The following is a 15,918-nucleotide window of genomic DNA, read 5'->3' on the forward strand; positions in this document are numbered from 1 at the left end:
CAAAGTATTGGAAGTCATAGTCACAACAATGAGGCAAGAAAAAAATTTTTTTAAATAAATTCAATTCGAAAAGGAAGTAATAAAACTGATACTATTTGAAAATGACATAATACTATTAATATATAGAGAACCTTAAAGACTCCACACACACACAAAAAAAACTGTTTCAACTAATGAATTCAGTAAAGTTTTAAGATACAAAATCAATATACAGGGGCTTCCCTGGTGGCTCAGTGGTAGAGACTCTGCCTGTCAAAGCAGGAGATACAGGTTCCCCTGATCTGAGAACATTCCACATGGTGTAGGGCAACCAAGCCTGTGTGTCACAACTACTGAGCCTGTGCTCTAGAACCTGGGAGCCACGACTACTGAGCCCACATGATGCAGCTAATGAAGCCCACAAGCCCTAGAGCCCATGCTTAACAAGAGAAGCTACCACAACGAGAAGCCCACAAATCACAACTAGAGTAGCCCCTGCTTGAGGTAACTAGAAAAAAAGCCCACCCAGCATTGGAGACCCAGTACAACCCAAAAATTCAATACACAAAAATACATTGTGGCTAGTAACAAACTATGAGAAAGAGGAATTAACAAAACAATCTCATTTACAATTGCCTCGAAAAGAATAAAATGCCTAAGAATAAACTGAACCAAGGAAGTGAAAGACTTGTACTCTGAAAGCTGTAAGACACTGATGAAGGAAATTGAAGACAATACAAAAAGATGGAAGGATACGCATTATGGTACTGCTATGAAGAGACCCAGGCCTGGGAAGGGGGCTGAGCAGCCTGGTGCCACACGGAAGGGTCAGCCTGTGTTGCAGGAATACGTTCTAGCAGCACATCCCTGTAACTAAGTGGTGCCGTTGTTTTGTCTAATGGATCCAGCTGCCAGTGCAGGGAACATGGGTTTGATCCCCGGTCCAGGAAGATTCCACATGCCACAGAGCGACTAAGCCTATGTGCCACAACTACTGAGCCTGCACCCTAGGGCCCACGCTACACAACAAGAGAGCATCCCCTACTCTCTGCAGCTAGAGAAAGCCTGAGCACAGCCAAAAATAAACAAAATGAGACAAAACCCTACTGGCACTAAACTAAAGTTTTTATATATTCAATTGTTTTTAAAATAGCCAAACAAGCAGATTTTTAGCCATTTAGATCCTACTTATTTTGCATATCCTGTGAAATATACCCAACATCTGCTGGCCATTGATTAGGTTAATCTTTATGGTTGCAAGACCCCAAGCCACCATGACACCTGCCCTATGAAGCCCTTTCACCCAGGGACTCCAAACCATGCTGCTTAGTTGACATCAACTGGATACACGAGCTCCTGGCAGACTCTTCTTTTCCCCCTCTGGATGGTGGTCGCTATATCACAACCTTTGATCATCCTCTCTCACATGACCTGTAAGGTCATTGTGTGTTACTGTCTCTTGTGGTCATGAGTTTTTCCTAGACGGTCCCCAAATCCCTCAACGCCCCCTACACCTGAGTGTCTGGCTCACCACGCTGTTCTCTCTACGTGGATGGCTCTGCATTTTTCAGCCTCGTCGTATCCTCAGGGAAGTCCCTCCCTTCCTAGCCTCTGTGGATCCCCTCCTCCACCAAGGAATCTATTTACAACACAATGGGACCTCCTTGTTGGCTCAGAGGGTATTTACAACACACACGCACAGCTCACTACACCTCTCCCTTGTTCCCTACGTGACATCCCATACTTGCAGTGCTTAGTCACACAGTTGCATCCGACTCTTTGTGACCCCATGGACCGTAGCCTGCCAGGCTCCTCTGTCTATGGGATTCTCCAGGCAAGAATACTGGAGTGGGTTGCCATTTTCTTCCTCCAGGGCATCTTACTGATCCAGGGAATCTTACCGATCCAGGGATCGAACCCGCATGTCATGTGTCTCCTGCATTGCAGGCAGATTCTTTACCCACTGAGCCAACGGGGAAGCCCTTGTTCCAAAGCCCGTTGGATCAAACTGCAGTGGTAATTCTCTGGGACTAGTTTCCTAGGATGATCTGCTTATCATCTTCCCCTCCCGCTAGACTGTGATCCACCTGACAGCAGGTTCCACAGCAACTTCTCTCCCCACTGTAACTGGCACCCAGCCCAGTGCCTGGCATCCAGGAGACTCTCAATAAACACTTGTGTGTGGAAAGAACAAAGGAGCAAAACGACTCAGGGAAGGTCACGTTGACATGGAATTTTCCAGGTTCCTATGAAAAAACATGATCTCTGCTACCCTGAGAAGTCAGTGTTTTTTGCTCTATCAGATTCAACCCTATCAACACACTGGTTCTGGCCTTTTTGTCTATTTCTTTGTGAGTTTCTTATGGCTCCCAATTCATGAACAAGCTGACTCTGGATCTCCTGGGCCAGCCCACAACTAAAACAATCTTCCCAAATCACAAATCTCATCACATCAGCCCCAATCCAGTTGATTTGGTTTTTTAAGACAATCATTTTACCATGCTTTAGGAATTTGTTGAGCTTCCCAGGTGGCTCGGTGGTAAAAGAATTCGAGGGCAATGCAAGAGACTTATGTTCCATTCTTGGCTGGGGAAGATCCCCTGGAGGAGGGCATGGCAACCCACTCCAGTATTCTTGCCTGGAGAATCCCATTGACAGGGGAGCCTGAGGGGATACAGTCCACGTGGTCACAAAGAGTCAGACTCGACTGAGCAACTAAACAACAACAGGAATTTCTAAGTTTTCTATTATTTTCACAGGTATGCGAGTGTCCCTGATTAAACAGGGATGGCGGTGAAAGGTGAAATTCAGTTATCCTTACTGGACGCATCTTATCCTGTGTGAAATAGCCTCATCCTACCTTAAGTCCTTCGTGGTCAGCTTGACAGAGTTTGCTAACCACCACAGTGCACGTCCCTTACAGCTGGCTCCTGCAGCGCGGGAGAGGCCCACCTACAAGCTGTAAATGGGAAGGGCTGGGAGTTGGGGAGGGCTTTAATGCAGCTGATGGATAAAGGCGTTATTTAACACTTCCTGAGCTTCCTATCTCCTCTGCGCAGCCGGGCCCACCCCACTCCCTGCAGTGCCTGGACTGGATGCTCACCACCCAGAGACAGCAATGAAGGAAAGCGCAGTACCGAAGGCGTGCCCGCAGTCCTGGCCCTGCGGCGTCGCGTACTCCAGGCAGCCGGCTCTCTCCTCCAGGGCCGGGCAGGGCGCGCCGCCGTTCTGAGGCTCCTGCTGCACCGCGCGCCTCCGCACGCGCGCCGTGGGCCGACACTGGCCCGCACAACCGCTCCAGGGGCTCCACTCCCCAACGATGCACGGGCGAGCTGAAAAACAGCGCGACGGGGACGCACACCTGAGCACAGCCAGCGCCGGCCAGGCCGTTCCCTCCAAGACAGTCAAGTTCAGGCTGTGCACACACCGTGCCGGGGCCGGCGGTGGATCAGGAGGAACGCACAACGCTGACATTGACGCCACCCGCCCCGATGGTGAACTGATAAATGGGTATCCCTTAGAGGCGGGCGGATGTTCCCGGATCATGAAGGTGGATCTGAGCCAGGACCCACCCGAGTAAGAGACTGATGCCTTCAGGGTACTTCCTCTTACAGTCCGGTGTTAGATCAGCTCTTTGCCCTTGTTTTCCTTTGATTGTAACTTTATCCTCCTCTGTCCAGAATATTTTTAGGGCAACAGTAATACACACTCATTGGTGGAGGACAAGAAAGTCTGGCGCCCTGCAGTCCATGGGGTCGCAAAGAGTTGGACACAACCTAGCAACTAAACAACAGTAATACACGTTCATTTTAGAAAACATAAAGGAAAGAAATTCTAAAAAAGAAAAGGTGGGACTTCCCTGGGGGTCTGGTGGTTAAGAATCTGCCTGTCAATGGAGGGGTCACAGGTTCCATCCCTGGTCTGGGAAAATTCCACACACTGCAGAGCAGCTAAGCCCTAGCTGGCAACTACTGAAGCCTAGTGGCCCTAGAACCCTGCTCAGTAACAACAGAAGCCATCAGAACGAGAAGACCCCTCACCAGAGAGTAGCCCCTGCTCCCTGAGACTAGAAAAAACCAATGTGCACCAACAAAGACCCAGTGCAGCCAGAAAAAAAAAATACAGGTGTTTCTCCCACCAATCACTTCTCCCACCATCCCATCATGTACCCAGGTCAATTCTTATCAGGAAATGTGCCTCCTTAAGACATGGCATAGGGCCACACCAATGACCCCTATCAGATAGGTTTCTCCTGGTGCTCTATTCTTACCTTCTATGACTCAGGGACTCATACACTATACGAGGTGACATTTACAGATCAGCAACCAGGGCCCACAGAGGGTAAGAATACCCATGGTTGGGCATGAAGGGGCAAAGTCAGGGGATGAATTAGGTTTTCAATTCTCTGCCCATGACTGTAAAAATCAATGTGGTTGCATGTTTAACTTTTTCATTTAAAATCCTAATGAGTCGTTTAAAAGGACTGTACTGAGTTTTCAAATTGAATTACTTGAAGACTTGAAATTGGATATAAGAAAAGAGAAAAACAAAGAAACAGAAGATGTACCCTGAACTGGATGCCAAAATTCCTTTCCCACAAAATGTGACCCACTTTTCCCAATCACCCTCATACGTTCAAGTTTTCAAAGTCTTCACCAAGAAAACACCCAAACTTCTTTGAAATCTGATGGGACTTCTGACAGTTTGTACTTGAAAATGCATTTTGCCTCTCAGCACACTCTAGTTTAGAGTTTGTGGTGTCTGGAAGCTACATCATTCGGTAGCACTACCCATGACATGAAAAGGGTCACATACAACATAAAGTTCGGTCAGTAACTCAAGAGTGTCAAACTGCCCTAAAACCGCTTTTATTAATCATCTAAAAACTTATAGGTAAGACTTCCCTGGTGGTCCAGTGGTTAAGACTCTGTGCTTCCACTGCAGGGCTCCAGATTTGATCCTTGGTTAGGGAACCAAGATCATATATGCCTTGCCATGTGGCAAATAAATAAATAAATTAAATAAAATCCCGTGAACCTAAAAATAAAACAGATAAAAAAAACTTATAGGTATCACATGTCAACAACCTAAGGAAGCAAGAATGAGCCACACCAGAGTTCATTTCCAATATCTGCCATGCACACATCCTTTGGAAAATCAATAACAGGTCACTTCCTGCTCATTATCTCTTGTTAACCTTCCCTTTTTATTTTCACAGCCCTGTGATTCAATTGGCCCATAGAACCAGAAGGCATTTGAGGAGATTGTAGGTTAGGAGCTGGTTGAGAAGGACACCTCCTGTCCTTAATTCCTTTAATAACTCTTTTTCTTCCCCAAATCTCTTCATCCCTAAGTTTAGTTAGTCCTATGTTTGAACTACACTTCATAATACACTTTAAAAATATACACTTGTTTCAAAGATTAAACATTTGGAGGCACTATAAAATACAATTTTGCCATGGCTTTAACCCAAAACTTAGTTATATGGCCTTGGTTATACCCTATCCATCACCGACTCAATGGACATGAGTTTGAGCAAAGGTCCGGGAGATGGCGAAAGACAGGGAAGCCTGGTGTGCTGCAGTCCATGGGGTCACAGAGTTGGACACTATTGTGCGGCTGAACTACAATAGTACGTTATCCATAGGGTAACAGTTGACATGGGAGGATGAATTTAGTCTCCCAGTTTTTCTTCAACATTTATGTCTTGTCTCATAAATCTTTATTTTATTTGGTTTGAATCATAGGTAAAGTCCTCAAATCACAGAGTCGTTGAATCAGTTGTTGTTCTTATTGGTTAATATTTGTCCTTGGCAAAATGCTATGCCCTTTCTTCCTGATCTATGACTTTGTATGTATGTGCTAAGTGGCTTCCGTCATGTCCAACTCTTTGTGACCCTACTGCCAGGATCCTCTGTCCATGGGATTCTCCAGGCAGGAATACTGGAGTGGGTTGCCATGCCCTCCTCCAGGGCATGTTCCCAACCCAGGGATTGGACCCACATTTCTTAAGTCTCTTGCATTGGCAGGCAGGGTTCTTTACCACTAGCGCTACCTGAGAAGCCCAATCTATGATTTTAGCAGCCTCATAAAGAGAATCAGAAAGTTCTGGGCCCCAAACAAGAACATCTTGGGGTCTTCATTGTCAGACAAAGTGAAAAAAGTTCATGTAGAGTTTTACCAGTAGACAGGTGTTCCACAAAATATTTTGAGTTGGAAGATGAGTCTGAAGTATTTATTCCTGTTCTGCACAAAAGATTCTCATCTTGATTAACTTGTGAACTTTTGATTCTTTGGATTGCATTTGTCACAGATCACAAGCAATCTTTGGTCATGGAGGTTGGGAGAACAGAAACTTCTGACAGATTTATTACCACAAGTCATATATCTCAGCTGCTTGACACAGATTTCCTTTTGAACTCTTCCATTAGTGTTCTTGTTCCCTTCCCACTAAAGCTCACCTAACTCACATCTGTATACAGCATAACAAAACAGTCTTTCTTCATATGACTTTCTCATCCTTCACATTTCACTGGCTGTCACTGGGGGCCGGCAGACTCTCACCTAGCCAGCAGAAAGAGCTCCTGACTCCAAGCTCACTGCAGCTTCCTCGGGTCTTTGTTTGATTTTAATGGAACCATCCTACCCTTTTTAGAGGAAAGAAACCTAGATTTAATGGGTGCCTAGAAGCACTGCAAGCCTTTTTCTTCTCCTTTGTTTCAACTCCACATAACATTCAGGTTGAGTTTCCCCAGAAGTGGCCCCTAAGACATGGATCTGACTGAGAGCAATTTATTTGGGAGGTGATCCCAGGAAGTATAAGGGAATGGGAAACAGAGACAGAATCAGACATGGAAGAGAACAGAGGTAGAAAGCAGATGTCTAAGCTTCTACTTTGGGTGCAGTGAACGCCTCTGGCTCTGGGCTCACTGGGGAGTGGCAGTGGACAGATCCGGACTGCAAGGAACCATCAAGCCTTTCCCCATACGCCAGCTCATGTCCCTTCCTCTGGAGCCTTCTGGTTATCAGACATCCCCACCACAGCCACGGGGGAGAATGGCCAAGAGCAGAAAAGTAAGTTAAACAGTTCAATAATGAATCTTCACACAAGAGTAGTGGATATTTCCCCATGTTCTAAGGGGAACAGACAGTCATACTGAAGTAAAATTGAGCTTCCTGGGTGGCTCAGTGGTAAAGAATCTGCCTGCCAATGCAGGAGACTCAAGAGATGTGGGTTTGATCCCTGGATCAGAAAGATTCCCTGGAGAAAGAAATGGGAACCTACTCCAGTATTCTTGCCTGGAAAATCCCATGGACAAAAGAGCCAGGTGGGCTACAGTCCATGGGGTCGCAAAGAGTCAGATACCACTGAGTGACTGAACACAAGTAGGATCCAAGTGAAATTATTTTAAAAGATGCACCACTATTCTCTCTCTCTCTCTTAATGGCTTTTAAAACTCCTTCCAAGGCTTTGCCATTGAATTTGGAATAGAATTCAAACTCCCTGAGTGGCCCACCACGTCCTGGGGGACCTGCCTGTGCCTGCCTGTCACTCCCACTGGGAGCCAGCCCCCACTCCCCACCACCTCTTTCCAAGCTCTGCCCACAGTGGCCCCTCTGCCCCTGGCCACACCCACTCGTGCTTTTTCAGGACCTTTGGCTGTGCGTTCCCTCTGCTGGAATGTTCCTCCCACACTGGGCATGGCTGGGTTTGGCTCATCTTTGAGGTCCCAGCTGAACTATTTCCTTTCCAGGGAGACCTTCCCTGACCAGCTTATCACACACACACATACACACACCCCAGAAAATTATTTCCTCTCAGAGCTCGGTGTTTCCTGCCTCCTAGCATCTCCATAATTCAGAATACCAACCAAATGAAGTCGCTCAGTTGTGTCCAACTCTTTGCAACCCCATAGACTGTAGCTTGCCAGGCTCCTCAGTCCATGGGATTTTTCCAGGCAAGAATACTGGAGTGGGTTGCCATTCTCTTCTCCAGGGGATCTTCCCAAACCCAGGGATTGAACCTGGGTCTCCCGCACTACAGGCAGACTGTTTACCTTCTGAGCCACCAGGGAAGCCCATAATTCAGAATACATATGTATTTATTTTGTTTATTGTTCATTTTGTATTTCATCCCTAGCACTTGGCAGATGGCAGGTGCTCCATAAATTGTTGAATGGATGAATGAAATGGCATTAGACCAGGTCCTCCTCCTTCCTAAATTAAATTCTACATTGAAACAGACTCTGGCTTGCTCACATCATAAGTTAAAATTCGTTTGGGTTTTTCTGTAATGAACTTTTTTGCCCAACCCAACAAGAATCCAAAGGACTGGCAGAGGCTCCAGGGTATGAAGGAAAGCCGGTAGAAGAACAAAGTCAGAAACTCCCAGAGCCAAACACAGAAGAAATTCCTAACCTGGGCCAGAGTTGCCTGGGATCTCCTGGCAATGGTGGCCCCAAAGAGTGTCGCCTGGAAGGAGCACTGCTTCTCTGCTCCTTAAGGTTAAGTAGAGTCCAGTTTCTCCTAGCAACCACAGTCCATCAAGTCCCTCTTAATCCATTTTTATCTCCTGGCATTACCACCTCTTGAAAGTGACAAGCTCTTTCAGCATTAATATCTGTGGTGTGAAGTGGTATTTCCTTTTATTTGAGCCTGATTTCCCTCACTCGAGAATTTCAGAATATGGTGGGAAAACCCCTGTGTGTATCTCGTCTGAGCCGCTCATGGACTTACTGTTCCAGTAGACCCCTGCCCTGCAGCTTTGGGACCCATCTTTCTATAGACACTTTCCCTCTCAGAATCCCACTCAACTTTCCCCAGGCCCATTCTCAGTCCAGAGAGAGGTGGAAACCAGAATTACACACACTATTTTCAACTGTAGGTATCAAGTATTAGTCGCTCAGCTGCGTCTGACTCTTTGCAACCCCATGGACTGTAGCCTGCCAGGCTCCTCTGTCCATAGGATTCTCCAGGCAAGAATACTGGAGTGGGTAGCCATTCCCTTCTGCAGGGGATCTTCCCCACCCAGGGATTGAACCCAGGTCTGCTGAGCTGCAGGCAGATTCTTTACGATCTGAGCCACCAGGGAAGTCCTGTAGGTATCAAAGGGTAATCTAAAAAATTTTTTTTCTAATGCTTTTCTTTGATGATGCCAAATACACACACACACACACACACACACACACATACACACACACACACACACACACACACAGCAGCAGCAGCAAACTCAGTGAAAGGCAAGCTCCCTCATTCGTGAATACAGTCTGGATTACTTCTTCTTAATGTAAGGCCTGGTTATCTTCCTATAGCCTCTCCTTGGTTAATCAGACACTCAGACTTTCCTCTCTGTAGTCCGGCCCTGCCTGCCTGGCTCTTTGCCACCTAAAAGGTGAAGGCCACCCACGATCAAGCACTTTCTCCCTCACTTTGTTAGATTCCAATCAGTTCTTAGCCTTAACCATTTCTAAGGAAATATTCTTTTTGCACTTTATGCACAGCAGCAGCATTGATGCTTGGCTTCTGTTTCTCGGCAGTCTATAGAAGGGAATTCCTTGGTTAGGACTCCATACTCTCACTGCCGAGGATCTGGGTTTGATCCCTGGATGGACCACTAAAATCCCACACACTGCACAGCACAGCAAAAAAAACTGAAAAGAAAAAAGTCTATGAAGGAAAAATAAAACAGTCCCTTACACACACACACACTCCTCAGGGTGACACAATTTTATTTATTTTTTTAAAGATCTTTTTCTTTTATGTGGACCACTTTTAAAGTTCTTATTTAATTTGTTACAATAGTACTTCCGTTTTATGTTTCAGTTTTTTGGCTGCAAAGCATGTGAGAATCTTAGCTCCCTGACCAGGGACCAAACCCACACACTCTGCACTGGAAGATGAAGTCTTAACCACTGACTGCCCGGGAAGCCCCTAGGTGACACAATTTTAAATTTACGTCATCCGCCTTTTTCTCTCTCCTTATGCATACATGCCCCTTTCCGAGGAAACGTGTCACAACTTCTCTGAAAGTCCAACAAGATCATAAAAACTGCCCAAGTGCCTATGGAGCCCCTCAAAAAGCATAAATAAAATGACCAAATATTTGTTTCCTCCTGCAGAAACCATATTATTGGTCCCTGATAGATTGTTTTTTTTTCTTTTGAGATATTAACTGGACAAGTTTATGAAATGCTAGCAAGACAGTGAAATGAACTGTCACCTTAGAAAAACAGGATTGTAGACACCGTGCAAACCTGGGGTGGGAGGGAAGGGGATAAAAATAAAAAAGATAATGATACCTTTCTAGGGAGTAAGTTTCTAAGGTGAGCTCTTTTCTCCTTTTGTGCATTCCCACACTTTCTGCAACAAACATATGTTTTGTGATAAGGAAGGAAAATATCATTTTTAAAAAGGACACGTGGATATGCCTCAGAGGCACTGAATGGTCCCATTTTTTTTTTTTTTTGGACAATTGTTTGTTAGCAACACTTGCGATAGCTCTTGAGTGTGTGCATATTGAGTTGCTTCAGTCATGTCTGACTCCTTGTGACCCTATGGACTGTAACCCGCCAGGCTCCTCTGTCCATGGGATCCTCCAGGCAAGAATACTGGAGTGGGTTGCCATGCCCTCCTCCAGGGGATCTTCCTGACCCAGGGATTGAACCCGCTGTCTTTATGTCTCCTGCACTGGCAGGCAAGTTCTTTACCTCTTGTGCCACCTGGGAAGTGCTGCAATAACTCTTAGGGGATTGCAAAGAGGAGCAGGACACATTTTCTTGCCCTCGAGAGGCACACAGCTGATGGAGAAAAAAAGACTCACTCTAATATTTACATGGTGCCTGCTCTGCAAACTCCACAGCTTCTCATAAAGCCTCATTTCCTTGAGGCAGTGAAAACCTAATGTTTAAACCTGTGGGCTCTGGATTCAGAGCGCCTGGGCTCAAACCTTGCTTCATCACTTTTTGGCTGTGTGACTTTGGGCAAACTGCTTGACGTTTCTGTGCTTGTTTAGCTCATTCCTAGAATGAGGTCAAAATGGAGAATCCCTTGTTGGGTTGTGAGACCTAAGTAAATTGAGAGCTGTGAGGCTCCTTAGAGAGGAGGGCCTGGCACAGAGTAAGTGCTGGGTAAGCACAGATGACTTTCCCCTCCTGGACTGCACACCCAGGGCTGCAGCCAAATCATGTCAAATTCTGGCGCCAATCCCTGCTCGTTATTTCCGCAGGGACAAAGGCAGGGGAAGCCACACACTGTCTCTCAGGCCATGACGGCTCCAGTGAAATCTTGACTTTCTAAATCATCGTGGACTATGCCATCCTTTTTGGGGGGTGAGTTTGGGAGCCTGTATTTTCCAGCATGGTGCCCCTGCTACCTCCAGTTGAGATGTCAGCAGATTTTGGCCAGTTGATTTCCTAGTGCTGTGTGCTAAGCCATTTTAGTTGTGTCTGACTCTCTGTGACCCCACAGACTGTAGCCGGTAGTCTCCTCTGTCCATGGGATTCTCCAGGCAAGAATACTGGAGTGGGTTGTTATTTCCTCCTCTGGGGGATCTTCTAGACCCAGGGATCGAACCTGGTCTCTTACATCTCCTTACATTGGCAGGCAGGTTCTTTACCACTAGCACCACCTGGAAAACCTTAGTTGGTTTCCTAGATTCCCCATCAATCTGGCAGAAGAGACTGGCCCATATAGGCTACTCATTTCTTTGTCCTGCTTCACTTGAGTTTATGATTATTCTTTCTTACGTTGCTCATCCAAGATCTAGTGCAACTTACTGCTTCTATGGTCTTAAAAGGCACCCTCTGTGAACACAGCTGATGAGCTGGAGCCTGGGCGTTAGAAGCCTGATAAGCAAATCTTCCAGAAAGTTCTTTCAGGGCAGGGTAACTTGGATCTGCCCCCTCCTCGGCCTTTTCCCATATCTGATCGGGCCCAGCCAATGGTGAATTTTCTATCATTTGGGGATGTGGAGTGGTTATGGACATACATTATTGGTGTCAAAACCCATGCCATCACCCTAATGAGATTTTCTGAAATGATTAGTTTCAGAACTTATTTTTTGTTGGAAAGCTTAGTCATTCTGGGTTTGTTGGAAAGCTTAGTCATTCTGGGTTTGTGTGTGTGTGTGTGTTTTCTTGGCTGTGCTGTGGGGCATGTGGGATCTTAGTTGCCTGCCCAGGGATCAAACCTGCACCTCCTGCATTGGTAGCATAGAGGCTTAACCTCTGTGCTGCCAGGGAAATCCTGAAAGTTTAGTCAGTCTTTAGAGTCAACTTATTTTTCCTGAGTAAAAAAATAACTTTCTATTTAGAAAAAAAATTTCCAGTACTTCATCTCTTAGCCACATCAAAAAAGTAATAATAATAATGCATTTCTCAAGATGAAAAAATCAGAAGGGCTAGAGGTAAGTTCCATTGACACAGTTACCTTGTTCATTCACATGTAATGTCATTTCAGGCAAAACTGCTTCCGGCAGCACTGGCAGGTAAGAAGCAAACACAATTCTCAAAGGCAGAGTGGTCCTGTGTACACCGAGTCACTGGAAGCTCTGAGCTGCTGCTCTTGATTTATCCAGGAGGAACTCACAGCTACGAGTTGGCATAGACAGATGGGGCTGCTGGCGGCGTGAAAGCAGGCAGTCGTGGGTTCTGACCTCATTCTGTTGCCCGCTAGTGTTAACTTTGTGATGGGAGAGCCCTCTGAAAGCCCCAGCTCCTGCAACTGGGAAACACCAATACAAGCCCACCTCACCTTTCCCCCAAACACACAGCATGGTTGTGATGCTGGTCCAGGGCTGAGAAAACCAAGCATCTCAGCTCCATCTTGCCCCTCACTCTCCTCAGTTCTGAGGCCTGAGAAGGCTCAGGCTCACAGAGTGGCTGCCTTCCAACTGTCTATTTTCTTTCTTCTTTAAAAAAAAAAAAAAATCTATTTATTTGTTTGTTTGGCTGTGCCAGGTTGTAGTTGCGGCATTCTCTGAGATCTAGTTCCTGAACTAGGAATGGAACCCAGGCCCCTGGCACTGGGAGGGAGGAGTCTTACCCATTGGACCACCAGGGAAGTCCCTGGTTGTCTCTATTTTCTTGCTGCCTTGCCCCCAAAACTTCAGATGCAGAGGATCTATCACGGAGGAGCCTTTTCCATCCCAAGTCTGTTTCTGCCTAGGCCTGGGAGAGCCTCTGCTAACTCCCTTGGGAAGGGCATTTAAGGTTCCTGAAAATACTCCTTTAAAAATCCTATCAGGCCCCATTCCCTTTTCTGGTTTGTGTTTCTTTGTCTGCTGCCCCAGCCCTCCCTAAGCACTAAGAGCCCAGGAATTTTTTCTGAGTTCTCTGGAAGATGGCAAAATCTTCTCTCTTCTGCTATCACCTTCCCAAAAAATCCTCACTCTGAAATGACAGGCCTTTATTTTAGTATTTCTACTTCCTGGACTAAAAAGGAGGGATTTATTTTTGACCAAATAGAGACTCGGAGGATTCTGGAATTCCTCACAGCATTGTTAGGGCTCATGAAAAGGCCAGTTTTCCTCCTGACACTCACCTATCTAGCTGTGTTCACTGTCTGTCCTGTTCACCAGGTGACTGTCAGGGCCTGGCCTAGCACTGGCACAAAAGGCTGAACAACCATGGATGCTTTCCTCCTAGAACTCCCATTCCCCTTCTAGAGGCTTCTCGCTCATTCTCTGTGATTAGGCTTGCCCATTACTTCCTCTGAGAAGCCTTCCTTGAATTCCTCCGGTCTTCTGAGCTTTTCCTCTCTGGCCTCCCAGATCCATTATTTTGACACTGAGCATGTTGCAGATGGCTTTGCGTGTGCTTCCCTGCTGGACTCTGAACTTTCAGGAGGGCAGAAACTGTGTCTTCATGGTTTTTGTATCACTGTGCTTACCACAGACTGGGTCCCATTATCTGAACTACAGGAATCCTGCCTTTCCCTTTAAAATGTAGGTAGAATGCTCAAGAGAGAAAAAAAGGTTTGGAAACAGAGACTGCCATAGTGGGAAGGCTTCGCTCAAGTGATCCAGGGAACTGAGACAAACAGGAGTTTGGGAGGGATGCTGTGAGGAGCAGGGACACCTGTCCAGAGGCTACTGCATTTCCTAAGTAATTCTTCACCTTACTTGGGTAGTAAAGTACTTTGGTGCAGAAGCAGGAAAGCAGCTTATCAAAAAAACAAAAAAATCTATATTCTCAGATGTATCATTAGCTTTCAATCAAGATAAAAAAAAAATCTTCATTTTTTCAACTGTGTTCTTTTAGCAGCAGGCCTGGGTGACCATCCTGCCATGGGCCCGTGGCCTCTCCCTGCCTAAAAAGAGGCAGAAAGAGTGCTACTCTCTACCAGGCATCTGGGTACCTGGGGAATAACAGCCCTGCAGGTTCCTTTTCCAGGAACATGCTGAGGATCTCACACCACCAGGATCCTTGAGGTCTAGCCCTAATGCATGCCTGGCTTTTGGGGTGTTGTGATTATCGGGGAGCAGGGCTACTTTTCTTTCCAGACCTGGCTTCTTCTCAAGTACGCCTTGTTCTTCAGGACTATTCTCACCACATCTTCCTTTACCTTTTAATTAAGTTGGCATTTATTGCGTCTATACCAGGAGCCTATACTGTGTGAGGTTTAAACATCAAAAAGACTGAACCTAAAGGAAAACCAGCAAGAATGAAACATACTAGGAACCCTGGGATAAAACCCTTAATCATGTTATATGGATACAACTGAATTTAAAGAATATACGGAACACCTCGTAGGAGGGAGGGTCTGTGCAACAGGCCAGAGTGCAGGTGAGGACAGCTGTGGTCCTCCAGGAACTCCTTCTCCAGAAGAAAGCACCCTCCCAGAGCCAGACCTTGGTGCCACGTTCCTCCCCTCACCCCCTCTTGATTGAAAGCTAAGGGTTAACAGAAAGCACCGCGGTGGAACCTGGCCTGGGGTTCCCCTGGCACATGCCAGTGCCATGTCTCCAGGCAGGCGGTGGCCGGACCAGGCCTGGAGCTCCCAAGCGGAGGGCTTCACGAGCCAGAGATGGCCTGTGCCCTTCCAGAACACGGGCTCTAGTCCCTATGGCCAGGCCCTGGTGGGAAGGGGTGCTTTGGAACTGTATGTCCAGAAGACTGGAGATGCCTGGATGGAGGGGGCAGGGGGACCCTAGGATGGAGAGTCTGGGGAGCACCTAGAGAGAGGGGGCTGAGAACCCTAAGACAAAGAGAGCTGGGTGGACCTGAATGGGGGACAGGGTGTCTAGGGTGGAATAGACGAGCCCAGGAACGCCTGGCTCCGGGACTGCGGTCCCCGGAGTGGGACCTGCGCCCCTCTGCTGCGGACGAACTGCCAGCTGCCCACCCTCGGGCCCGCCACCCACCTGGGCACGCCCTGGCATAGTCGAAGCAGCAGTCCCCGGTGATGCGGCAGGCTTGGTCGCAGAAGCACGTCCCGTAGACCCGGTCCTGCCTCCAGCCGCTGGCGTAGCAGGCGGGGTCCCGGCCGGGGCAGCAGCGCCCGGCGTCCGCGCAGCCGGCCAGGGCCCCGGGCCACAGCCGCGCCAGCACGCACAGCGCCATCCACAGCGTCCTCATGGCGCGCGCTTCTGCACACCTTCGGGGCAAGTGCCGGGGTGCCTCGGAGAGCGCCGGCCCCGGAGCAGCCCGGCCCGGCCCTGCCCCGCGCCGGCCCCCGCCCCTCCCCGGCCCTGGCGGCGCGCCCGTCGGAAGCCGGGCGGGGACCGGCGGGGAGGGCGCCTCCGCCCCTGGCGCCCGCGATCGACGCTCGGGACACCGGCTCCCTGCCCACGGCGCCCACGGCCCAGCCCGCGGGGAAGGCCGGGACGCAGCGGAAAAGCAGGTGCTTTGGGATCTCAGGGAGCGAGCGGGCCCGCCAGCCGCCCCGCCAGGGCGGCCGCATCTCCTGGCTCCAAACTCTGCTTCCTGACGTCTGGGG

The 15,918-nt window shown here is 47.9% G+C and overlaps 1 protein-coding gene across 2 annotated transcripts in view; it reads right to left on the reverse strand.

The window, feature by feature from the left end:
• Window positions 1-15,672, reverse strand: part of SBSPON (somatomedin B and thrombospondin type 1 domain containing) — a 32,990-nt gene extending 17,318 nt beyond the window's left edge. Inside the window, exons 1-2 of one of the 2 annotated variants that reach the window (XM_043880341.1) lie at window positions 15,344-15,669; window positions 3,117-3,311 (exon numbers count right to left, since the gene is read on the reverse strand). In XM_043880341.1, coding sequence (XP_043736276.1) covers window positions 3,117-3,311; window positions 15,344-15,557 — 409 coding nt within the window. In that variant the 5' untranslated portion in view covers window positions 15,558-15,669. Of the gene's footprint in view, window positions 1-3,082; window positions 3,312-15,343 lie in introns of both variants that reach the window. The other variant, XM_043880342.1, reaches the window with a different exon arrangement.
• Between the last annotated feature and the right edge of the window lie 246 nt (window positions 15,673-15,918).

The sequence above is a fragment of the Cervus elaphus genome, chromosome 21 (genome assembly GCF_910594005.1).
Source record: "Cervus elaphus chromosome 21, mCerEla1.1, whole genome shotgun sequence".
Taxonomy (NCBI): Eukaryota; Metazoa; Chordata; class Mammalia; order Artiodactyla; family Cervidae; genus Cervus; species Cervus elaphus.